This window comes from Danio rerio, chromosome 9, assembly GCF_052040795.2.
Source record: "Danio rerio strain M-AB ecotype USA chromosome 9, GRCz13ab, whole genome shotgun sequence".
Taxonomy (NCBI): Eukaryota; Metazoa; Chordata; class Actinopteri; order Cypriniformes; family Danionidae; genus Danio; species Danio rerio.
This window is the reverse complement of record NC_141029.1, coordinates 20,448,513-20,475,000: the sequence shown is the minus strand read 5'-3', so window position 1 is coordinate 20,475,000 and position 26,488 is coordinate 20,448,513. Positions and strand designations below refer to the sequence as shown.

General features: G+C 33.8%; 2 protein-coding genes across 3 annotated transcripts in view; both read right to left on the bottom strand.

Annotated features, from left to right (window-relative positions):
- Positions 1–26,488, bottom strand: part of LOC147842317 (uncharacterized) — a 243,185-nt gene that overhangs the window by 32,834 nt on the left and 183,863 nt on the right. The gene's annotated exons all lie outside the window — the stretch shown is intronic.
- Positions 12,707–23,335, bottom strand: lacc1 (laccase domain multifunctional purine nucleosidase 1). 2 transcript variants are annotated; one of them, XM_087267657.1, is made up of 6 exons: positions 22,707–23,335; positions 19,948–20,126; positions 18,199–18,364; positions 17,120–17,345; positions 14,152–14,357; positions 12,707–13,604 (listed from the first exon to the last, which is right to left on the bottom strand). In XM_087267657.1, the coding sequence occupies exons 1-5, from the start codon at positions 23,248–23,250 to the stop codon at positions 14,186–14,188; spliced, it is 1,287 nt and encodes a 428-aa protein (XP_087123783.1). In that variant the 5' UTR covers positions 23,251–23,335; the 3' UTR covers positions 12,707–13,604; positions 14,152–14,185. The 2 variants fall into 2 exon arrangements, with proteins under 2 accessions (XP_087123783.1, XP_087123784.1); XM_087267658.1 differs by having other exon boundaries at positions 12,707–13,257; positions 14,193–14,357.

Here is a 26,488-nt window from a genome sequence, read left to right as displayed (position 1 = left end):
TGTGCTGGGAATATGGAAAAAAAACATATTTAATTAATTGTAAGTATTATATAACCTTCATTCCAAATACATTATATCCAAATAATAATATTAAATAACAAAGGGCATGCATACTGAAGGAGAGATAAGTCAGGAATGTTTGATGTCTTGCATGCATCCTGCATCTGAATGCTTTGAAAGGCCAGGAAGCTTGTTTCCAGTAAATCACTATTGTAAATAATAGACAGGCCTACGTGCAGACACGGATGCTGGATGTCAGGGCTTTCTGTTTTTCCCATAACAAAAGGTTAGCATATCAGAGGTTATCATATGTGAAGTCTTACTGAAAACAGGGCACACAGTAACCACCTCCAAATTAAAATAAAGCTTTGGATTTATAAAAAAAATATGTAAAATCCCCAATCAATAGAGAAACATTAGAGAATAACTGTGTGATTTAACTTGTTTATTGTTGTCTGCTACTGTAGGTTACCAATAATAAAGTCAGCTGCTCTAATAAATTGATGAAAACACTCATTCACATTTGTGAAAAATAATTATACAGAGTGAGAAAAATATACAAAGAGAGACTGACTTTTTTTATTACAATTTTTTAGCATTATTTTAAGTCTTCAGGCACAATTTGAATGTCTGATTGTTTGCAGAAACATGGGAAATGTAATTTTTCAATAGACATAGGCCCTTATCACACTTCTGCATTTGAAGCAGAAACTTCAAATAGCGTGAAATGACTTCCGCTATAGCCGTTATCAATGGCTGTTTTCAAAGCACAGGATTGTTGTGATTTATTAATGTACAGTTCATCATGAACACATTAAACACATCAAGGGCATAAATCATGAAACAAACAAGCAACAAAAAAGTTTTGCTACTCCAGTTCATAAAGCATTTCACAATTTAAATGGGTATGTTGTAAGTGCCGCATTTTTAATAAAACAATACAGCCAACATAATTAAAGTGCTTTAGAGTTATGGAAAGTTATGCTTGAGCCAACAATTTTGTGAAACTGCAAAAACGCACTCTAACATATGTCTGTCCGCAGTTGTCAAATGAATAGTATGGGGCAGTATGACCCAACTTTTGTTCCTTTTTACAGCAATGATATTTACAGGGACATATCAAGAAATAAATAAAGGATTTATATTTGCAGTTCTTTAAACCACACATAATAAACACCACAAAATAATGTAATGATGTCTATGAATGACAATCGGATATGTTTGCCTCACTTAACTATCTCCACTTACTTATTAACTAAAGGCAAAGTTCTGGTCAACTTTTCAAATAGTGACAACTTTAAATCATGAGCCAACTGGTCATGCAGAATGCACAACTTAAATTGAGTAAATTTCCTGTGGACCACATACCGCTTGAATATCGATGTCACTTAAAAAAACTAAAACTTACAATTAAAAACTAAACAAACAAAACAATTCAAAAACATTTATCTTAATTATTCCAATAAAAAAGGAAACAAAAAAAACTAACTTTCTAGTAAATACAATTTTTTAAAAATGGGTGTGAAAGTATAATCAGTTTGGTGGGAAAAAACAGACTTTAGGTCGGAATCGAGCCAAAAATTTTTGTTGAGCTGTTGGACAATGGCAGGGTTACAGCCTGTGCGTCTCGGGCCAGGGGCGGGCTAGGACTTGGATGTAAGGCCCAAGCAGGGCTCTATCCAAAACCAGCTCAAGTGAGTGTAAAAACATTTTTGTGAAATAGGGATTATGTATTTAAAATCTGGGGTTTCTGCCACTCATTGATGGAAACCCAGAAGGCTATTGAAGGATAAAAAAAACATTTGAAACATTTGTCAAGTTCAACCTATCTAGCCAGCAGCTAGCTCTCTGCAACTCTCACATGGAAGCTAAGCAGGGCTGTGCCCGGTCAGTACCTGGATGGGAGACCACATGGGATAGCTAGGTTGCTGCAGGAAATGGTGTTAGTGAGGCCAGCAGGGGACGCTTAATCTATGGTCTGTGTGAGTCCTAACGCCCCATTATAGTGAAGGGGATTCTATACTGCTCATTGAGCGTCGTCTTTCGGATGAGACGTTAAACCAAGGTCCTGATTCTCTGTGGTCATTAAAAATTCCAGGATGTCCTTCGAAAAGAGTAGGGGTTTAACCCTGGCATCCTGGCCAAATTTGCCCACTAGCTTCTGTCCATCATGGCCTCCAAACCATCCTTATATCATAATTTTCTTAATCACTCTGTCTTCTCTCCACCTATCAGCTGGTGTGTGGTGGAATATGGCTGCGGTCAAGTCATCCAGTAGGATGCCGAACACTGGTGGTGGATGAGGAGATTCCCCCAATGTGTAAAGTGCTTTGAGTGTCCAGAAAAGCACTATATAAGTTTAAGGAATTAATGAAGGCAGAAAATAGCTATACATAGACCATAATAAAGAGCTATGTGTGTGTGAAAGAAATAATGCAGGCTGACAGCTTTTACAAAAATAATTATTTAAAACCTACAGTATAGCATTAAAACATCAGCAAAAATAGATTTGCTTATCGCTATAGTGAGGGCTTCCTTATATTCTCATAAAATTAGAATGATTATTACAAATTCATGGTTACAGTTAAATATAATAGTGATCATATTTACTACAAGCACACCCATTTACTGAGCAAACACTTTTATGGGCAGATCACATGACTTCCAGTAGACGGTGTTATGTGTTTGCTCATAGTAAATGTAGATTAACCCGGAATGCAGGTTAATAAAACAAACTACGGCTCAGGAGTAAATGCTTTCAAAAACTTCAGCCAAAACATGTGCACCTGGTTCCCATACGAGTTCTGCTATGCCACTGGGCTTTGCAAACATCAACCACATCTATATCCCTTTTCATAAATACAACTTAACTTTTATTTTTTTTGCAAGTCAGGTCACTTGGTTTTCTTTGAAAAGGTTCCCTCTAGCACAAAGGAAATGTGTGTTGATTGCTTTAATAGGTTACGAGAAAGCAGAGGCGTGAACGGAAGTCATAAATCACAAAAACTACAGTAAGTCAATGGTTCTGTGGAACCACAATATTACGATGAAACTAGATTTAAGCTGTAGACAATATGTACTCTAAAACGTCATAAAATAACCTGTGTTTGCCTATCAAGTGCAATGAAAAAAATTATATTTCAAGTCAAAACCCCAAACAGATATTCTTTGAAATTCTGTGGTCTTAGTTTCTTTCTCTTTTTTTCGCATGACCCACATAAAGGCACTTTAATAATCTGGTGTTTGACCTCACAGGCAAGGCTTTGTAAGGCATTTAAATCTATTTTTAAATGCAGGACCTAGTTATTATACGATGCTGCAAATTTATGGTTCACAAAAAAAGCTTGACCTTCTCTGTTAATCTCTAATCCCAGCTGAAGGTACAAGGGAGGTAGTGAGTGAGTGTGTGACTAAGATCACCCTTCTTCTAAAGAAAGCCAATCAGTTTTCTTAGAGAAAGCCATTTGTTTCTATATACTCAGGGCACAATTGTTTTAAAGGTTGTGAAATTTGCTGCACATTTCAACTAACTCATGTAAACATGTCTGGTCACTCAGCTGTTACTGTCATTTTTTTCGGAAGCGAAAGAACAGCGACTACACTTTTTATTAAACGTTGTCTGTTTATGTGGACTTCTAATATTAATTCAACCCAGGCTCAGTCTAAAAATGTACCTCTATATACATTTCTGGAGAGCGCCAAACACATTCCAAAAACACAGTTTTTGTATTCGCGAATCCACCAGAGGCCACTGTGTATGCTTTTTCAGATCTCAAATTTCTCTCGCGTTCCCATTCGCGCTTTCTGCTCTCACATAAATCCACCACTGGATTTACAGTCGACTGACTGACTGACCCGTCAACTGACCCACCCTTAGCAGTCAGCTGGTAAACGCAAAAAGGAACAACATTAAACAGCTCCGTAGTGTTTATTTTAAAGATGAAATGCAGTCATATGTCATACCTGTCAACACTGGGATGTGAAAATAAAAGATATGCCCACCATAATAATGGATAAAAAAAATCCCCAAATTACTAAATATGTTCTTCTGAAGCTGTTTTATTGTAAATAAAGAGTTAAATGGTTTGATAACATTAAATAACAGGTGTCACTTTAAAAATGCACACATCTAACATTATAATGAAAGTTTTTAAATTTATTTCAAAGTGTTTTCTTGCCTAAATAAAATGAAAGCGCAGTACAGACTCACATTAAAGAGTAGGGGATGACCCCTGGTGGTTCAGCAGTATTGGTCACATATAGGGAAGCTCGGCTCTTTAATGTTCATTGCCACCCTTCAGAGAAAACTGAAAAGACAGAAGAAAATTTGTGAGAAATAAGGGAAAGTACTATTACAGGATGATAGCGAGATAGAACTGTAAAATACAGGAGAATCCCGGGAAAAACAAGAGGGTTGACAGGTATGCCATACGTACTTCAGGCTACATAATGCGCCATCTCCAGAAATGTATATAGTAGGGTTGGGCATCTAAGCTATAATGCCGATCCGATACGCATCTCGATACAAAGAATACGATCCGATATATTAGCGATACATTTGTGACATATTGCGATGCAACACGATACGATTCACACCCATATCACGATACAATGCGATAATTCAGCACTAACTAATTAGATCAAGTTTATGAGATGATGTGAAAGAGGATGCTGTACCATTGAATGAGTTTGATTATTTATTAACCAAGCAAAACCAAGACTTTTTTTACAAACTGGCTTTTCTCTCAGAGCCAGAGTGTCAGTTTACAGTAGAGGGCCATTTTAGAACATATAGCACATATTATTTAAGTATTTTCAAGATAAACAGAATGTATAAGTGCAATATATATTATAAATGTATATATTTGCACTCTTTCAACATAAAGATTTAGCATTGCACAACTAAAATTGTGATTTAACTTTTCAACTAAGAAAACAAGTTTTACAAAGATATATTTTGCCACTGAATATTCAAAACTTAAGGTCGTGAACTAGCAGTGTTATGCTGCTTTGAAACATCACTGTCACTGTAAACAACAGGCTAATAAAAATATAACAAACCAGCAATCTTCTTGCTGTGAGGTGGTCAAACTACCCACTGTGCCACTGTGATACCCATTATTTTTATCATTATTATTATTAATATTATTATTATAATTAAATAAAAATTAACAGGAGGAGGTGTTTAAAACCTTCGTTCTCCGTGACACTAGGCTGAATATCTTTGCAGATGAACAATGCAATAACATCCGTTATTGGCATAGAGCGCACAAAACTGTTGCGCAAAAACTTGCAATGCTTTTCTCACCACTTTTAGAGCTGGTAGCTACAGTTGAAGCAGTGCGAAAGCCGGGGATGCAGGAACACTGGAAGATGCTTCCAAACAACAAAGTGGCGCCGCTTCAAGTGAGATTTCAGATTAGTCGTACTGCCCGCGTATTTTACAGATGCACGGCACATTTTGCAAATTGCATCTGTCCTGTCATGTCGTCCATCCTTAAATCCATAATGTTGCCATACTTTAGATTTAAAACTCAGTGGGGAATAAAATGTTTGCTTTGCTTCTCGCGCTTTCTGAGGGCGCACCACTAGCTTCATCTGCACACCTGATACACTGAGTTGTAGTGTAAGTGTACACATCCGCAAATCCGTTGCTAAGGCTTACTTTATGTAGGTCGATTAAATTATGCGACAAAAACAGGTTGACAACACTTGTTAATAAATAAAAAATACATTCTATATTAAAAATATAAGCTGTATCTTGGAAAAACCGATGCATCTTGCAAAAACCGATGCATCTCGATTTGCTTCCAAAATTTCATTCATCCTCTGCTGCTCAACCGATGCACTCGCATAGTGCACGCGCATGACCGTGTATCGATACATATCGGTTAATCTTCCCATCCCTAGTATATAGGGCTACATTTTCAGAATGACCCTATGTTGTATTGATTCCTGGCTGTGTTTTCAATTACATTATAGCTTCAAAACACAAAACAATACATCTCTGTCTCTTTTGTCAAGTTTAATTATAATTTATCCAATATTTTAAACTCGGGAACAAAATAGAATACTCTGGTTGTTTATATTAGATACTACTCCGCTGCTAGTCCGTTTGCACTGGCTGCCAGTTGCTGCTCGCATCAAATTCAAAGCTCTGATGTTTGCCTACAAAGTGACTTCTGGCCTTGCTCCTTCTTATCTGCTCTCACTTCTGCAGATCTATGTGCCCTCCAGAAACTTGCGTTCTGTGAATGAACGTCGCCTCGTGGTTCCATCCCAAAGAGGGAAGAAATCACTTTCGCTCACGCTCACGCTCAATCTGCCCAGTTGGTGGAATGAACTCCCTAACTGCATCAGAACAGCAGAGTCACTCGCTATTTTCAAGAAACGACTAAAAACTCAACTATTTAGTCTCCACTTCACTTCCTAATCTGCAATTGCCTCTCTGAATATCACACTAACTGTACCCAAAAAAAAATACTAATACTACTAATACTTTCCTTCTTAGACTTTACAGACCTGAAACTTGCCTATAGCACTTATTCTTTGTTGCTCTTAGTTGTGTAAATTGCTTCCTTGTCCTCATTTGTAAGTTGCTTTGGATAAAAGCGTCTGCTAAATGACTAAATGTAAAATGTAAATGTAAATGTAGATAGCTTGCTCACTCCATGAAGGTAAAATAAACCTTTAATTTAATATTATTTTTATGGCCATTACAAAATTTGGTCTTATAAAGCGAAATTATTGGTCTGGGCAAGTATGAACAGCCATATCACCCTGCAGCCCAAGACCAGTTACTCACTCAAGCAAAGCTGGTCTGGATGGGAGAACACATGGGAAAAACTAGGATGCTGTTGATTGTGGTGTTAGTGTGGTCAGCAGGAGGTGCTCAACCATCTGCGAGTCCTAATTCCCCAGTATAGTGAAGGGGACACTTTATTGTGAGCACTGTCTTTCAGATGAGACATTAAACCGAGGTACTGACTTTCTGAGGTCATTAAAATCCCATGGCACTTCTCATCCGTCACTTGCCAAGGCTTTGAGCCAGTCATGACAAATGTGGAGGCTCGTCCGGGATGACTCGTCACAGTATCATGTTACCACATACACTGGGATATTGGCTCATTTCAAGTCAGAAATCCAGAAGTGATTTTGGATTTAGACACTGTCTGGTAGATCTCCTTTGTTTCAGACAGTTTGGTTAATTTGCTAAACTGGTTCATCCAGTTCATAACCCTTTACTTGCATTATACCTGTAGAAAGTATCAAAAACGATGAATGACTTTAATGCTCTACTGAAAAATAACAATAATTTACCTACATCTTGGAAGGCCTGACTGTGAGTGAATTAAAAAAAATGTTTTTGGTAGCACTGTCCCTTTATAACCCTGCTTTAATTATAGACCACAGAGTCACACAGGAAGTGAGAAATGAAACTAAATGGATGCTACGCCTGCTTTACCAGGTTTTCTTTTGTGGTAAATATATAATCTCACTATCAAAAAGTAAACCAAATTTAATTCACTCTGTATAGTGTAAGTACATTAAATAGTGTTGCACAGAACTAGTATATTAGTACTAATTGGTCAGCACAATAGCGTAGGCCTAAAAGAATTGTTCTGAAAAGATCATGAACAGTAATGACAGATGCAAAAAATATTCACATATATACTGAGACAAATTTATCTGTAATTAAGTAAGTAATATGGCTTATATACACTATTTGACCCAATGACTTTCAAAGCTGATAAATGGTTTATGAATTGTTTATGAATCTAAAACAGCAATATAACAAAACTGCACGTGTCTTATGGAAAAATACATTGTTTTTGTTGTGCTTTGGCTCTGCTCAATTACGCAGATCAATGTGGTTCAAGGCACCCGTGTACATGTGGATACAGGTTGTCTTATCAGAGAGGATGTACAAATAAATAATGGTTTCTTTATTTTCATAACCGGAGATGGCTAGATGCATGCCATTTTGAATCATCCATGGTGACAACAATCAATCAGTTTCACACTACCCACAGCCTAAGCTTTTATTTAGTTTTTATTGTAAGTGCCACGGAAGAGCGAACTATGAATACCATATCCTGCAAAATTTGCCCTGACAACTCTAAAATATAAATCATTGTTAAAAGTTCCTCAACATTTATTTGGGTAAAGATATGTATTTTAATGTTTTCTTTGACAATGTACTGATCAACCCCAATGTTTATAAACTAGTAGGTGAATGCAGTTTGTTTACAGTTCATGTCTTTATGACCAATTGTTTTAGTACAGTTCCACTTAATATCCACTGCATTATATGTACTGTAAATAGCAGGGTCGGAAATTAGCTTTTTTTTTTTATTAAACGGTATATATTTCTTCAACAGTTCTGTCTGGTTCTTAAATCTGATTGGCTGATAGCCGTGCAATATTTTGACAGTAACATCACACAAATAAACCTGCTTTTATTCTAGCCAAAACAAAACAGGATTTTCTGCAGAAGAAAAAATATTACAGGAAATGCTGCAAAAAATTCCTTGCTCTGTTAAACATAATTTGGGAAATATTTATTTAAAAAATTAATAATTTTGACTTCAACTGTACTTTGTTTTGAATAATTGTGATTACAATTATGACCAAAATAATCTGATTTATGATTTGTCCTATAATCGAGCAGCCCTACTTCTTCAATGAAAAAAATACTATAACATGATGGAAGTCAATGCTGAATACACTAGTCAAGCTGTACCTGCCTTTGCCTTAATTTGCTTACTAATGTCCTTTGCATTGTCCTCTGTCCATCGAGTGACAGTATGTACAGTATATAAAAAAGATCTGATTCATTCAATTTCAGTTATCTTTTTGTAGCTCAACAACAAACAAATAAAAGTTATGTTAAATTAGAAAAGACCATCTCTGTTAAAGACATTTCACACAACCTTTCCCATTTTTTCCCCTCTCTTCTCAGATAGGATGATGGGCCAAAGGATTCCATGGGCCAAAACACAAAGAATCCATTAAAATGTACTGATAAAAAAAAAAAAAAGATGGATTGTAATCTTTTTATAGGTATTTGTAGTGAATACAATTAGAACTTCAGTGATGTTATTATTATTATTTTTATTTATTTTTTTAAGCAGGCATTAAAGTTACCATAGTTTAAAATTAATATTGTTAATACAAAAAAAAAAAAAGAAAGAAAAACAAAACATTCTTAGATGTGAAAGGTTATGCATCCCTTTGGGAATTGAAATCTGCATTTACAATTTCACAACCAGACAGAGACTACACATTGATGTAGCATCTTAGAAGAGTCACAGATTTCATGACTGTATATGTTGAGTTCAGATGCAAAAACCTCTAAGTGCCATCTGGAGTTTTCTTCCACTTTTTTTTCTCTCTCTCTTATGTTTAAATTAAATTATTTCATGTTAAAGGCAATGAAAATAATGTACTATTTGCCATTCAAGCAAAACAACTAAACATAGACATTAGAGCCTGAAAGAAATTATAGAGGTAAAGTTAGTTTTATATTCGCATATTCGTTCATTTAGCAGTCTCTATATTGTTTACCATGTTACTTTGAATATTCAATCGAAATTAGCATGCCAGTATGACTTCTAAACAACATTAGTACTATTTAATTCACTTTGAACAATGTTGTATTTTTAAAGTCATTTGCTGCCAATATTTTAATCTGCAGAATGAACACGGAATCACAGCAAAATGAACCGCTAACTTATCCAGAATATGTTTTTACGCAGCTGATGCCCTTCCAGCTGCAACCCATCTCTGGGAAACATTCAAACATCCATACACACTCATACAATATGGATAATTTAGCCTACCCAATTCACCTGTACCGCATGTCTTTGGAAAAACCAGAGCACCTGGAGTAAACCCACGCAGCGAGAACATACAAACTCCACACAGAAACACCAACTGACCCAGCCGGGGCTCGACCAGCAACCTTCTTGCTGAGGCGACAGCCCTACCTACTGTACCACTGCATCGCCGCTGCTAATATGATTTCCTTATTTAGAATCTGCAAAGAATGCTGAATACTTTTCTGAAATTATATTATTAAGAAGAATGTCTGAATATCCGAATATAAAACCAACTTTACTCCTATAATGAAATGATCATTTTAGAAAGACAATTTCAGATGGCACTTACAGGTTTTTGCATCTCAATTCTTCATATGTTGACTGTTCCAAAATGGCGGGCACATCAATGTGACTGAACAGATCAACTACAGTATATAGCTGTACTTACTGAGAAAATCTGATGCAATTATGTTGACAACAAAAGTAATGTACTTCATTGTGATAATGACAGATCTTATATATGTACTTTAATTTTTCAATGGAGCTTATATTGAACTTATTTGGCATTTACTCAAAAATTTGCCCAGTATTTACTGACCCTATAGCATATATGACAGCTAAAATACATGTGCTGTGTGTCTTCAATTGAGACATTGTTGTCTGTCTGCAATGTGGTTTACCTGTCATATTCCGTCAACACTCACACTCGCGTGTTTTAAAACACACGTGCACGAGTTGACGAGAGATGTTTCTTCAGTGCTCGTCAAAACATCAAGTCACTCTTCTCCCCCTTGGACTTCTGTATAGCCTAACTATTGATAGGCAATGATGTTGACATTTTAGCAGCACGAGATAAAGAATAGCTGAGATGTTTTGGTGACATTGCAAAAGTGCTGTTGGAGACAAAAGCCTGCCTGTGATGCTGCTGAAGGGCGCTTGATGACCAGCCAAAAATCAGCGTCTCTAAATAAACAAGGAACAGCATGGACGCGCGCGACCTCTAGTGTCCAACTTTTAAAAAATCACCAAATATTAAAGTGATAGTTGGACCAAAAACTGGAAAATTCTGTCCATTTTACTAACCTTTCACTTGTTTTAAATCTGTTTGAGTTTTATTTAGGGACCTCTACAATAGTGCAGATATAATTAAGTGAAATAAAGGTTAAAAGAATCCAATGGGCTGGACATGTACTGAGGAGAGGATAAATGGATTAAAAAAGGTGAAATCTAATCCGGAAGGAAGACGAACACATGGAAAAGAGAAACAAAGTTGGTGGAATTAAGTAAAGGTTGACAAGGAGAGGATTGGGGCTACTGAAGAAGATGTGGACAACCGATCAGACTGGAGGGGATTTGTTTGTGCAGCTAAATATCAACTTCAATATGGGCCTTGGAGTAAGAGAGTTAACATGACAGAGAACACTAGAAACTCCCATTTAATAAGTGGAATCATGGGCGGACTGGGACAAAAATTCAGCCCTGGCACTGTCACACCAGTCCACATTACCACACCGAAAAAGCCCCACCCACAGACACGCACATTCACTATTTAGTCTACAGATGGTGAAATAATATGACATTCTTGACAGATTTTGATTATGTATGGGTAACCTCAGATTGGTTCGGCCCATCTTGAAACCAGGCAGCAGTTGCCGATTGGGCCAAATGCTTAACATTTATTATTATTATTATTATCATCATCATCATAATATCACATCTAGCAAGAGATAAAAGCTGTCTGCACTTAAAAACAATACATATTTTTAAAAAAACTGACCGGCCCACATTTAAAAATTGGCCCCTGAGTGGAATGACATGTAATGTATGATTAACTTTACTATACATCATTTAAATGCACACAATTTTTAAACAACTGTCAATTCACTGTAGCCTAGGTTTGAAATGACATTGAAGAAGGTTTGTATGTGATATATTTTGTGCAGTTTTAATTAATAAACAGTCAGATTTAAAAATCATAAATATAGTGGTCAAACAATACAAAGACCCATAGACTATAAAAAAATAAACGTAGAGACAACAAATAAATCTATTATCTCCATCTAGTGTACATTCATCATGTTACAGTACAGCCATATTTTTTTTTTAAACCAGCAAGATATAAACAGGCTATTTCTCATTCCTTCATTTTCTTTTCGACTTAGTTCCTTTTTTAATCAGGGATTGCCACAGCAGAATGAACCGCCAACTTATCCAGCATAAGTTTTATGCACCAGATGCCCTTCCAGCTGCAACCCAACACTGGGAAACAGCCTATTTCTGAATTAGATTATTATTGACATTTATTTTAGTAGCTTAGCTTCCATTATACATTTAATTTTACTGTCCTTTAATAATAGACCAGTCCTTTAATACCATCATAGTTTTATAATTTGGCAGGATTTTGTTCAAAAATGTAAAATTTATATATAAATATAATAATAAATATTAATTTAATGTTTAATTTATTTTTCAACAAATTAACATAAAAAAATAAAATTGACTTGCAATATACAACTAGCCCTTAGTTTTCCAAATTTAACATGCAAATTAAGATATATGTCATTTCACTGGATTTACAATTCACAGTTATGCCTTTGAGTAAAGTGTAATTTAGGGTTTTTGTTTTTTAATTGCCGATATTATTTCTTTTAAATTGGAAATAAAAGTCTTGACTTTTGACAAATGTGGAAAATAACAAATAAAAGATGCCATGTTTACTGATATGTTTATATTTATATTTTGTAGAGAACCCAATATCAACATTTTATCTTAGAACAATATAGTAGAACTTTAAACAATATTGAACTCAAAACAATATAGTAGAACAATATTATAATTTTTTAAATTTGTACAGAATAAAAAACAATTACACACATACCTACTAATTTCAGTAAATCCAGAGAAATTTTATTTCCATAGCTGTAAATGGGCTTATAAAAACTTATTTATTAAATTTCAACAACAGTGTCACCATTATCCTAAGGACTGGCAAAATCTAATAAACAATCTCTTGAAAATCTAGACAATCAAAATGCAAACAACAAAAAAGCTTTCAAGTAAGTTTTAAAAGGGATAGTTCACCCTAAAAAAATAATCATTTACTCACTCTTCGCTTGTTCCAAGCCTGTTTAGTTTCCTTTTTTGTTGAAGAATGCTATACTTATTAAAAAATGTTTTCTCACTATTTACATAGGTAATATTATATACATGTTAGTTTGTTAAAAGTGCTGATAAAAAAAAAAATGATGACTATCTTACATCTACATACATTAGACCTTGATATAAAATACTGTAAAAGTCTATTTTGTAAGCTAAAAAAGTAAAAAAAGTGTCACATGTTGCGAGTAGGGTAATTCAATACTAATTAGTTAACTATATAAATAAATGAATGTACTGTCATTTGAAGTACTACAATTGAAGTCAGAATTATTAGCCCCTATGTATGTTTTTAAGACATTTCTATACAGCTTAAAGTGACATTTAAAGGCTTAACTAGATTTATAAGGCAAGTTAGGGTAATTAGGCAGGTCATTTTATTACAATGGTTTGTTTTGTAGACAATCCAAAAAATATATAGCTTAAACAGGCTAATAATATTGACCTTAAAATGGTTTTTATAAAAACTGCTTTTATTCTAGCCAAAATTAAACAAATTAGACCTTTTCCAGAAGAAAAAATATTATCAGACATACTGTGAAAATTCCTTTCTCTGTGAAACTTCATTTGGGAAAAAAAAGAAGAAGAAGAAAACAAAAATCACAGGAGGGCTAATATTAATTCTGACTTCAATTACAGTTGAAGTCAGAATTATTAGCCCCCTTCGATTTTTTTTCTTCTTTTTTAAATATTTTCCAAATGGTGTTCAACAGAGCAAGGACATTTTTACAGTATGTCTAATAATATTTTTTCATCTGGAGAAAGTCTGGTTTGTTTTATTTCAGCTAGGATAAAAGCAGTTTTTAATTTTTTATGAACCATTTTAGAGACAAAATTATTAGCCTCTTTAAGCTATATTTTTTCTTGATAGTCTCCAGAACAAACCATCGTTATACAATAACTTGCCTAATTCCCCTAACCTGCCTAGTTAACTTAATTAACCTAGTTAAGCCTTTAAATGTCACTTTAAGCTGTGTAGAAGTGTCTTAAAAATATCATTTAAAATATTATTTACAGTCATCACGGCAAAGATAAAATAAATCAGTTGTTAGAAATGAGTTATTAAAACTATTATGTTTAGAAATGTGTTGAAAAAATCTTCTCTCCCTTAAACAGAAATTGGGGAAAAAATAAACAAGCGGTCTAATAATTTAACGGGGCTAATAATTCTGACTTCAACTGTATATCTAAAGCTTTTGTGCATTCAGTCAGGGCTTGATCCACAGGAACCCAATCTGTGTCCCAAAGTTGAGTCCGTCTCTCCTATGGGAGAAGAATAGCTCAGGACTGCAGGATGTGCATGGTATAGAATCCGTCTGGTTTGGGATTCGGATGTTCTCTATGTGCTCAGGTTTAATCCCACCTCTTTCCAGCAGAACTCTACAAGACAAAAGCATGATTGGTTGGTTGACATGTTGCGGTTCAACAATCATGTCTTATAAGAATAGGCTTTTAATAATAGTAATACTAATAAAATTAGGATAAATTTTATAGGACATTTAAAAGAAATACAGTAAAACAATACAAATACATTTAATAATATATATAATGTACATAAAAACTGCAAACTTATTTTAGTTTACTTTTCAGAATCAGAATAAGGTTTGAGCGTGCGCAAACACACAGGGCATTTTTTGGGTTTTTTCAGAAGCTCAGGGTACATACATACATACATACATACATACATACATACATACATACATACCTAACAATAAGAACACAGAAGGACATTTAAATAAGTGTAAAATAATGTAAACAATAAAAATTATGAGGTTATATAGATCTAGACAGTTTATGTGCATTTTTGACTCTTTTAACTGTACAAATTATAAATACAAATATTTATTAGTGCTTGTCAAAGATTAAATTGCAGCCAAAATAAAAGTTTGTCTTTACAATATATTTGTGTGTATTATTTTTTATTTGCTATGGATATGTAATACTGTTTTGTTAAATGTATAAAAAATGGTACCATATTCATATATATTTTATATCTAAATATATTTTTCCCCAAATATAAGCATGCCTGTGTGTATTGTGTATATTCATTCATGCATTATCATTCGGCTCAGTCCCTTTACACGTTATTTACATCTGTTTTCATTACTCTACAATCAGTATTCTATATTGTTTACATTCATAGATATTTATATATTTACAATTTATAATTATACTTCTGTCACTTCTTTGTACATATGTGTGTTTATGTGTATGTCGTGTATGATGTGTATGTTGTGTTTATGATTTCACTGTGGACGGCAAAGTAAGAATTTTATTGTACAGGGAATTGTGTTTCCCTACTGTGCTCATGACAATAAACAAATTGAATTGATTTGAATTTATTAATCAGGGGTTTCCACAGCGGAATGAACCACCAACTTATCCAGCATGTTTTACGCTGGTTGCCCACCAGCTGAATCCTATATAATAAATATACACAGCACATACAAATATATTTGCTGTTATGTCACAACAAACTTTTATTTTGGATGCGATTATTCGCAAATAATATTTGCCAAATATTTAAATAAAAGTATTTATGGGTAAGTGTTAATTAATTGTTTCAAGTTGTAAATAACACAAATTACCAGGGAAATACTGTTTTGGTCTTTTTCCTTCAAACTTCCATGTTTAATTCAGTTTGTCTTATATAACTCATGTATGGTAATATATATATATATATATATATATATATATATATATATATATATATATATATATATATATATATATACAGTTGAAGTCAGCATTATTAGCCCCCTTTTGAATTTTTTTTCTTTTAAAAATTTTTCCCAAATGATGTTTAACAGAGCAAGGAAATTTTCACAGTATGTCTAATAATATTTTGTCTTCAAGAGAAAGTCTTATTTGTTTAAAAATAAAAGCAGTTTTTAATTTTTTAAAACTCGATTTAAGGTCAAAATCATTAGCCCCTTTAAGCTATATACATTTTCGATAGTCTACAGAACAAACCATCGTTATACAATGACTTGCCTAATTACCCTAACCTGCCCAGTTAACCTAATTAACCTAGTTAAACCTTTAAATGTCACTTTGAGCTGTATAGAAGTGTCATAATAAATATATAGTAAAATATTATTTACTGTCATTATGGTAAAGATAAAATAAATCAGTTATTAGAAATGAGTTATTAAAACTATTATGTTTAGAAATGTGTTGAAAAAAAATCTTCTCTCCGTTAAACAGAAAATAATTCAGGAGGTCTAATAATTCTGACTTCAACTTTATAATTTACAGTTTTTTGAAGATGATCTTTACATATTATTATAATGATATTGCTCATAAAAGAAAAACTGATTTTGGACCTATTTAGTGTATTTTTAAATAGTTTGAATAAATGATTCAATGAACTATTCATTTAGAAAGTTACTTGCTGACACAAACGACAGAGTCATATTTATTTATCCACGATTCAGCAAAATATCCACACTCAGCAAATAAGTGTAAGAATGGCTGTTAAAAAACAAATTGTTATGACTTTTTTGATCAGTTGTTACAATGTAAAAATTGTTTTTATGTAGGACTTAATATTGAATTTTTGTGCCTCGCAAATTACTGCTGCAACAAAGTCTTGTTTCAAGTCCAATTATCCAAAAAATTATTAAATCAAGAAGCATTTTCTAGACAAGTCAGAAAATAATATCAAAATGAAGTTTTATTCCTTAACAAGGGCAAAATAATGTGCCAATAGGCTTAGCAAAATTGAAAACAATATTATTTTGCTTACTCCATTGACAGATAATTTAGCTCTTTTTAGAAAAAACAAAACAAAACGCTCTTATTATTGTCAATTTATTTCTGAAAACAACATAAAATGTTTTGCTTATTTAGAAAATGCTGCTTGGTTTTAGAATTTGTAGACATTTGGACTAGAATCAAGACAAAAAAGCACTTTAAATTTAAATAGCCATTTCTCCCTTGGGCAATGATCCGTCTTTTCCGCTTCCGCTAATATTCTAGATAGAGATGCTGTAAATCACCTTCATTTCGAAGTGTTCATTACTGTGGGTCACTTCAGGGAATGATGTGACCTACTTGAGGGACGCTGAGATCAATAAAACAGTCTCTGGTGTACAGTTAAAGTCAAAGCAGGACTCCTCTGACTGACCTCTGATTCTTACCTAGTAGCGACCCTGATGTCGACAGAAGGCTCGGATGAGTCCATGTTTTGCACACAGTCCGGGTGTATGGAATGAAACTCTCTGGCCGAGTCCTGCTCCAGAGTGAAGCAGCAGGGTCCCACAGAAGGCCCAATCACAACCACAATGTCTGCAGGGCGGCTGCCAAACTCTGACACCATGGCTTTTACTGTTGCCATGGCGATTCCCATCAGGGTCCCCTTCCAGCCTGTGACACGCAAGATAGACAACTTATATATGTGCATTTGGTTATTAGTAGACTGCTTAATATCTGTTGATACTGCTCCTTCAACAGACATTTAACTGACTGTAAGAAACTCTGCAAGTACATGTCAACTGACACTAACCCTAATCCCAACCTAACAGTCTACTGATAATCTGATGAGAATTAGCTGGCATGTAGATGCAATGTAACTTAAATAAAAAACGGACCATCAAAATAAAATGTGACCAAACAATATATTCTTAAAAATATATGAAAAAGCAGCCATTGACATCCATATAGGAAAAACCCACTGTGGAAGTCGATGACTTTTTTCTTTTTCTTTTTCACAACATTATATGACAGAATGTCTTCCTTTGTGTCTGACAAAACAAAAAGAATCTCTAATGGATTATGAACAAGTAATGAAGTGCGAGTAAACAATGACCGAATTGTCATTTTTTGGGTGAATTGTCCCTTCAGGACAAAGTCAACCGTAACAATATTATTCCTTTGTTATCCTTTTTTTGCAATAAGCTTTATGACAGCATTTAAGTAGTAGTGAGTTTAACCCAAAACTGTGTGACAATATAGAAATACCATCATGCAATATTAAAGGGATAGTTTTTTTTTTTTTACCCGAAATTGACAATTTACTCACTATTTGTTACTTTTTAAATAGTCATTTTTGGGTGAACTATCCCTTTAAATGAAAATCACCAATTACAATTTATTCATTTTCAATTATTTCAATTGATCAATGACCAAAACAAGGGATTCACAATTCATAAATCCATGTTGCCACACTGGTAGGAAATAGTAAGAGTGTTAAAATAGATTTTACAGTGTGATGACTGACCTGCATGCGCAACTCCAATGACCTTTGATACAGGGTCAGTGAAGAGCAATGGCATACAATCAGCCCCTGGTGCTGCAATGACAACACCTGACTGATTGGTCACCAGTCCATCGTAACTGTCCGGGGCAGGTTTGCCCATCACCCACACATCACTGGCATGGTTGCACTAAAAGTCAATGACAAAGACGTGTGATCAATACGTGAAGCATTACACAGAAATGTGAAAGATTAATCAGCGAGGCCGCGTTTACATTTAGAAATCTGACTCAGACAGACTCCCTTATATACAGTTATTTATGAACAGTTATTTATTTGGCGCTGGTTGAAATCCTCTTTCCCTTAAAATTGATTTATTAATGTTTTTGTTTTTTTGTGAGCTACTTCTACTTGTACATATTATTTTTGCTGTTGAATTCTTTTTTACTTTTGTAAATAAATGCCCTTTTTTGTCATATTTGGTTGTCGGTTTGCTATTTTGCCACCAACTCCCAACAAATTAAGTCACATCAAAATGTTACCTCTTTAACCCTGTTACATTCCATGGTGTTTTGAATGTATTATTGTGTTTGGTTTCTCTCTCTCTCTCTCCCTCTCCGTTCCTGCAACCTGTTTCTCAGCTAGGTGTGGAGGAGAGGAAGTTGATTGATTGCACCTGCTACTCGTTGCCCGGCAAGCTTAAAAGCCTGCCAGTTGCAAGCCACATTGAAGCTTGCTTCCTGAGTGTGGTCTCTCTCCTGCCTGGGTGCTCTATTGAGAAAGATTATTGGTGCTGTTGTGTTTAACTTGTTGAAGTTAAAATCTGTTGTTAAAGCCTCTGAAGCCATTTGAGCTCTTTTTTTTTTTTTTTTTTAAACTAACTTTGTGTTTGGAAGCCATAGGGAGGTGGGTGCCATTTTATTTCTAAAACCCTTTTTCTCTTGTTTATGTTTAGTTAGGGAGTTAGTGTACATTTCTGTTGTTGATTTAATTTTACTTTGTCAGTTTAGACAGTTTTACTCCCTAACTAGCTAGAGTGTACTTTTTGTTTGTTTTGGCCTCTCCCCCTCCTGAAGTCTATCTTTGCTTCCCAGTTTTGTTATACTATTGTACATTTTGTTAATAAATTATTTAACTTGAATTTGGTGTGTTGTTGTGAAGGCAGGGGACTGACCCACACTCACCCCAACCAACATTTTTTTTTTTTTTAAACTTTTTTCACTGTTACTCCCACTTCTAAACATTTAACATCAGGCATGTAACAACCCCTAGAGCTACACTTTAAAGTCTTAACAACAGTATTGTGCGTAATTGTGCACAAAGAACTCTTCCGAGTATTGGAACTATCCTACTCTATTTATGAAAAAAAGTACAAGGGCTGGCGTTCGTTCCTAATGTACTATACACAAGAGTTGCAAAATGTATGTCACGTGACCTGCTGACCCGTGCGCTTCGTCAGAGCCTTGTAAACAACATAAATGAATGAAACAGATAAATGGATTGACATGAATAGCAGACGGATACGTGAACACACCAAAACAGGCAACAACAGAATACACAAGTTAGACAGGGTTTTCTTTAAATGAAACAAAATAAACAGCAGTGCAACAGAAACACGAGACGCTGGTTAGTAGTCTGGTGCGCTCTTTTATAACTAGTGGTCTTTTCCTGCACATGCTTTAAGTTTTTTGTAAAAAATGTTTCGACGCTATGGTGTTTTTGTTATTTACTTAAGAATAAGGTCAATAGAGTATGCTCCTTATGGTAAATTACCTTTATGAGGTTTAACTGACGAGGATGAAATCCAGCCTGCAGGCCGAGCCGCCGGCGATTTTCATCCACCACTGCTCTGGGGTCTTTGCGCCTTGGGTTGCAGAAGAGGTTCATTGAGCTTATGGTGCTGATGTAGGAGATCCCTCCGGTACGGGTGCTGAAGCCATGGCCAAAGCAGTCTGTGAAAGAGAAGAGGCGTTTATTTATAACATGATGACACATGTCACTCTCTTAGCCAGTGAATTTTAAACACTCCAGCAGCAGCAGTGTTGGGGAAAGTTACTTTTGAAAGTAATGCGTTCAATTATTGCATTACTCCCCAGAAAGGTAATTAGTTGCATTACTAAGTTACTTTTTTATGGAAAGTATTGTGTTATGTTACTTTTGAGTTACTTTTGCGTTCCTTTTTTGTTTTACCTGGGTGAGGCTTGATCTCTTTCAGAACTTGCAGGTTTTTATTTATTTGTTTGTTTGTTTATTTATTTATTTATTTATTTAGGCAATATTATTTAAATTTTAGCTCTGCAATTAACAATGAACTGTATAACCTTCGTTTACCATAAAAAAACATATCAAATTTAGTATATTGTTTAGTGTATATTGTGAATTCAATATAATGTTATATTCTGGGAACTTCCTGACCCTGGAGCTACACACGCTGTAATGAAAGTTTGAAGCAATGTGTCTGCTTTGTAGTTTTTGCCTTATTAGTCACTGTCTATTGAGACAAACCCCTTTTCCTTTTCTTCGATGTGTTAAAAATAATGAGAATACTTCCATAGCACAAATCTTTGTCTGTCTGTTCCCCCGGGGAGGGCATTCTCTCATTGAGTGTGTGATTTAATGTGACTATGCTAATTTTATTTTAGCAATTTTTTAAAGCTAATTAATTAAACTAAATAGTAACTCGCATTACATTTCTTTTTCAAAAAGTAACTAAAATATTTTTACTTCATTTTTTTAAGTAATGCATTACTTGTTACTTATAAAAGTAATAATATTATTACTTTTAATGCATTACCCCCAACATTGTTAACTAGTGTCTTTAATCTAATGCCAAGGTAATTATTAAACACAAAGTGCTTTGTTATACATGTATGTTCATTTTTAACGTGCATAAAACTTGTGATACCTTATAGGAGTTTAAATACCTAAGTGAAATTCATTCTTTTCAGACATAGAGGCTATCATATACAAGATACAGTGACCACAGATGTTTATATGTATCTTTATAAGTCATTGCTGTACATTACAATCTAAATATCATCTTACATTGCATTGGCCATAAAAATGACAAGATCCACATCTAATTAGGCACACACACACACACACAACATGTATAATATATGTATATGTAATAAAGAAGGTCAAGGTGCTCCAGAATTAGCCAGCCCAGTCACCAGACATGAACATTATTGAGCATGTCTGGGGTAAGATGAAGGAGGAGGCCTTGAAGACAAATCTAACATATCTTGATGAACTCTGGGAGTCCTGCAAGAACACTCCCTTTGCCATTTCAGATGACTAAGTTATTTGAGTCATACGCAATATCAATTGTTTTTCCACTGCACCATGACTTTATATTCTATACTGTACATTATTTCTGTTAAGTGACAAGACTTTTGTCTAAGCAAAGTCAGACTTTACTGTCCTAATTAAATAATCAAAAATCAAGGCATGATTATATTTTATTTAGGTAAAATAAGCGTAATCTAGAGGCCTTTGCCTTTCATAACAGACATTTCTGATACCAAATAATCAACTAGAAGTCAAGTTATTATTTGTTGTTCCTAAAACTTAGATACCCTTTAGTATGAGCTACATTTAGGTCAATAAATTATTTTTTTCCTTTTTTGATCTTTTTCTTATACCAACTTCCCATTTCATAAACTATTATTTAATATATTTTTTACATTATTTTTTCTGGCTTTACAAAACCAAAGATCATATAAGAATTAAAAAAAAATGTGTTGTCCCAATTAAATTATTCCATCCGTCAAATGAATTCATTAGTTAGTTGGTTAGTTTCACTTAAGGAGTACACAAACTAAGCTTAGTGTGATCATATTGGGGGAGGGGGTGAGTGAGGTAGATGAGCCAGTGGGTAAGTTGACCCACCCCCTGTATCTAGGCAACCATTATATTATTTTTGGTCATGTGACCATACATTTTGGAGTTATACATTAATTTTGCTGGACCATGTAAAGGAGAAGCATAAGGGAGAAGTGGTCACCATCCGTAAAATTTTCCTGTCATCAGTAAAAGGTGATACATCTAAACAAATAGATCAAGATCTAATAAGCAAACTAGTTTTTGTCAACTATGGGCCATAATGAGCCACATACTATGGGGTAAGCTGAGCCAGTGTTTTAACACATGTTGGTGTTTTTCACAATGAATGATGTGTTGAAGAAGCAATTATCTTCAAGCTGAAGTTATCACTTTGCTTGTTAATAATGGGGAATGCAATAATAAAGGGGAAAAAAAAGATATATATATATATATATATATATATATATATATATATATATATATATATATATATATATATATATATATAGTAACCACTGATGCCCATAGCATTTGCTTTCCCTACTATAAAAGACAAAGGTTACCGGTTTCTAACATTCTTCAAAATATCTACCTTTGTGTTCAACAAAACAAAAAATCATAATCAGTAATACTTGCTGGTAAAAAAAGCAGTGATTAAATTTTCATTTTGATGTAAATTATCTATAACTAAGTCAAATATAACTAACCTGAAATGGCAGCTGATCTGAGAACTGTAATATCTCCTTTGACCGCTGGCAGGCGCTGAAGGAACGCGCTGAGCTCCAGTCTGGCGTCACCTTCTGCAGGAGTGCTGCTGTTTGCTCGGTCACCCGGAGGACAGGAGTCACACGACAGGTTGTCAAACATGATGCAGTACTCAAAACTATAAGCAGAAGTGAAGAGCAGCTCTTGGTAGACCTGAAACACCCCTCTCCCACGGCTCGAGGTCACTATCCTCACGTTACTAATATCGCTTTCGTCTATGGCCTGTTTGAACGAATATAACGAAGCCGAAAGAGAGCTTTTACACAGGATCTGTGGGGAATTGCTGAAACCGACAAACATCTCAAGCAGTGAGCTTCTCGGAAATCTGTCCGCCCCCAAGGAGCTCCCGGGATCCGCCACGAAGTACACCGGCTCCTGCGAGCCATTCTCGGTCACTGAACAGAATGTGCGGATACGGTTTTTCACGCAAATGTCGCTTTCTGAAGAACAGATGTTTGTGAGGTCCACAAGAGTAACTGCAGCCATGTCTGCCGTCACAAGCAGACTCTGGGAGGTTATGTAGTATGTGGACGTGCAAACATACCACACCTGGTTTATAAGAGTTGCAGACGAGGAACTTTTTTTTATTTACCACGTAAATAAAATTTCCTCTGTCCCAACACTTCCTGAAAAGAGTGTAAGCCCCGCCCCCAGTGGAAACTCCTCACCGGACCAGCATCCTGTGTGTGAATGTATGTGTTTTTCTGTCAGCAGACATTGATTTATTTCATGTAATCCACAGCACGTGGATTTTTCTCTGATGCAGAATTTCCAAATTGCTGATACATCAGTTTTGTTAGTTTTTACGCTGTTGGCTGTTTATCAGAAATACAAGTCTGTCGGATTTTCTCATGAACTTCCCCATAAAATGTCTGAAGGTGGGAACGCTTTTCAATAATGCATTAGTTCATATTAATTTATTTACTAGCATAAACAAGCAAAAAACAATACGTAATATAACAGTATTCACTCTTCTTTGGTAATGGAAATAAAGTGATTTTAGACTTTAATAATACATTAGTAAATGCTGAACTATGATTACTAATAAATGCTGTACAAATATTGTTTATTATTTGCCCATCTTGATAAATACATGAACATGCTCCGCTATATTTTTATGAAAACGTTGCAGAATTTTAAATAGTTTCACTGACAGCATTTTTCCTAACTTTTGATGTCAATAACAGGCAAATATCGCATGTTTTTTCTTCCAGTTTCATAATTGATCATATTGTGTGTACACAAATTTAAATTGTGTCGTTCAGACGTTCACATACACAGTCACACACAGTATGATGTGCAGTGAAATGCTTATATGACTACATGCCCGTGACCTTTAAAAATTATTATCGGTCAGCAATTTGATAATTATTTTATTTTACACAAAATAGTATTTTTTAAATAATTTAAACAAAAATAGTATATATATATATATATATATATATATATATATATATATATATATATATATATTTGACGTCAGAATTATCAGCCCCCCTAAATTTTTAGCCCCCCTGTTTATTGTTTCCCCAATTTCTGATAAATGGAGAGAATTATAGATGGTTTGTTTTGTAGACTATCGAAAAAATATATAGCTTCAAGCGGTTAATAATTTTGACCTTTAAATGTTTTTTTTTTTTAATAACTGCTTTTATTCTAGCTGAAAAAAAAATAAAAAAAAGTTTTTCAAGAAGAAAAAAAAATCAGACTGAAAGTTTTCTTAAATATTATTTGGGAAATATTGAAAAAAGACAAAAAGTCAAACGGGGGCTAATAATTCTGACTTAAACGGTTGTATAAACGCAATATCACACTCGTAGCAGTGCGATATGGCTGTATACTCGTGTGATATTGCTCATATATATATATATATATATATATATATATATATATATATATATATATATATATATATATATATATATATAATATAGAATAAATACATATTAAAAATACTACATATTTGTATTTTAGGGGTCTTAAAGGACTTATTTTTGGGCCAAAATGGGCACAAATGCTTAAAATCGTTATAAAATGTGAAAGGTTTTTCTCTGCCTTCAACTTCATTTTCGGTTATTCTATTTTATTAAAAATTGCTAAAAAAATATATATATTTTTATAATATCCCTTTACCTAACAAATGCCAGAGGCAAGTCAACCCTCAACTGTGTTCTGATAAATCTGTTTGTTTAGATTACATTGTTAAAATAAACAATAGATATTAATACTGCATGTGCCATAGTAATTTTCAGAAAACCTTAGGAAATTACTTATAAATAACAACAAGCTTATTTTCTTTCTAGCAGGAAATGTCTAACAGGAGCCTGTAGTTAAAATAGTTTAGCATTTTTTCCTTCAAAAATAAAATCACAATATCATCATCAAGTGAACACAATAAAACTGCACTAAAATACATTCAGACCAGTTATATAAAAAATAAAACACACTGAACTGAAGTGTTTTTAAAACATTTAAGCTGTATTTTTTCCGATAGTCGACAGAACAAGTCATTATTATACAATAACTTGCCTAATTACCATAACATTACCATAACCTGCTAAGTTAACCTAAGTAACCTTGTAAAGCCTTTAAATGTCACTTTAAGCTGTATGGAGATGTCTTGAAAAATATCTAGTCAAATATTATTTACTGTCATCATGGCAAAGATAAAATAATTCAGTTATTAGAAATGAGGTAACACACACACACACACACACACACACACACACAGCCAGCAATATCTGTCTTGAGAAATTATGTGCATTACAACATGTACATTAAGAATGGATGACAGGATATTTTTTTAGAAAAAGACCATGAGAGAAAAAAACCCACACAAATATAAATATTGGCAGTTCATTCTGCTGTGACAATCCCTGATAAATCAGGGACTAAGCTGAAGGAAAATGAATATATATATATATATATATATATATATATATATATATATATATATATATATATATATATATATATATATATATATATATATATATATTTACAAATTAATTTAAAATATTGATGGATTAAGTTACAATATATGCAAAATGAAAAATAAAAACATCCATTTTCACAGTTGTGATGCCGTGTTGATTGCTTATCTCTATAGGTTTTGTAATTAGTCAAGTTCATGCATAAAATTGTTTGTTTCACATAACTGCACTTAAACAATTTAAACAAACAATAACTTATAGTAATACCAGTATTAATTTTACATTTTGAAGCTAATATGGATGAATAAAACCATATTTTATGGTAAGGAGATATGACAATCAATCAATCAATCAATCAATCAATTAATCCATCAATCAATCAATCAATCAATCAATCAAGCAAACAAGCAAACAAACAACCAAACTATCAAAACAGATGGCCGAATTGTACATACACTACAACATTTTATAGCGATAGAATCTTTTTATAATTATTTTCAAATAATTAATACAATTTATAAAACTAATACTTCATAACATTATAACTATATATTATCAAATTATAGTTAATAAAGTCCTTCAATCAGTCAATCAACTAATCATTCCATCCATCAATCAATCCATTTCTCCACTATTTTCAAGTGATAAAGGCATCTCAAATAAACATATTGCTAAATTGTAGACAATTATATTCAGAAATCATACACAAGTATAACACAGCTAATACTCATCATTCAGTCACTCATTTGTTACTTTATGACGTGTCACAGTGACGAGTTGATAATTTGATA

Bases quoted from the DNA above. Each gene is read 5' to 3' on its own strand.
- lacc1 (XM_087267657.1), bottom strand. From the start codon at position 23,250: ATGGCTGCAGTTACTCTTGTGGACCTCACAAACATCTGTTCTTCAGAA. The intron at 20,127-22,706 runs GTTAGTTATATT...TCTCTTTCACAG, and splicing joins CAGATCAGCTGCCATTTCAG to ACTGCTTTGGCCATGGCTTC. The intron at 14,358-17,119 runs GTAAGAATCAGA...TTTGTCTTGTAG, and splicing joins GACATCAGGGTCGCTACTAG to AGTTCTGCTGGAAAGAGGTG.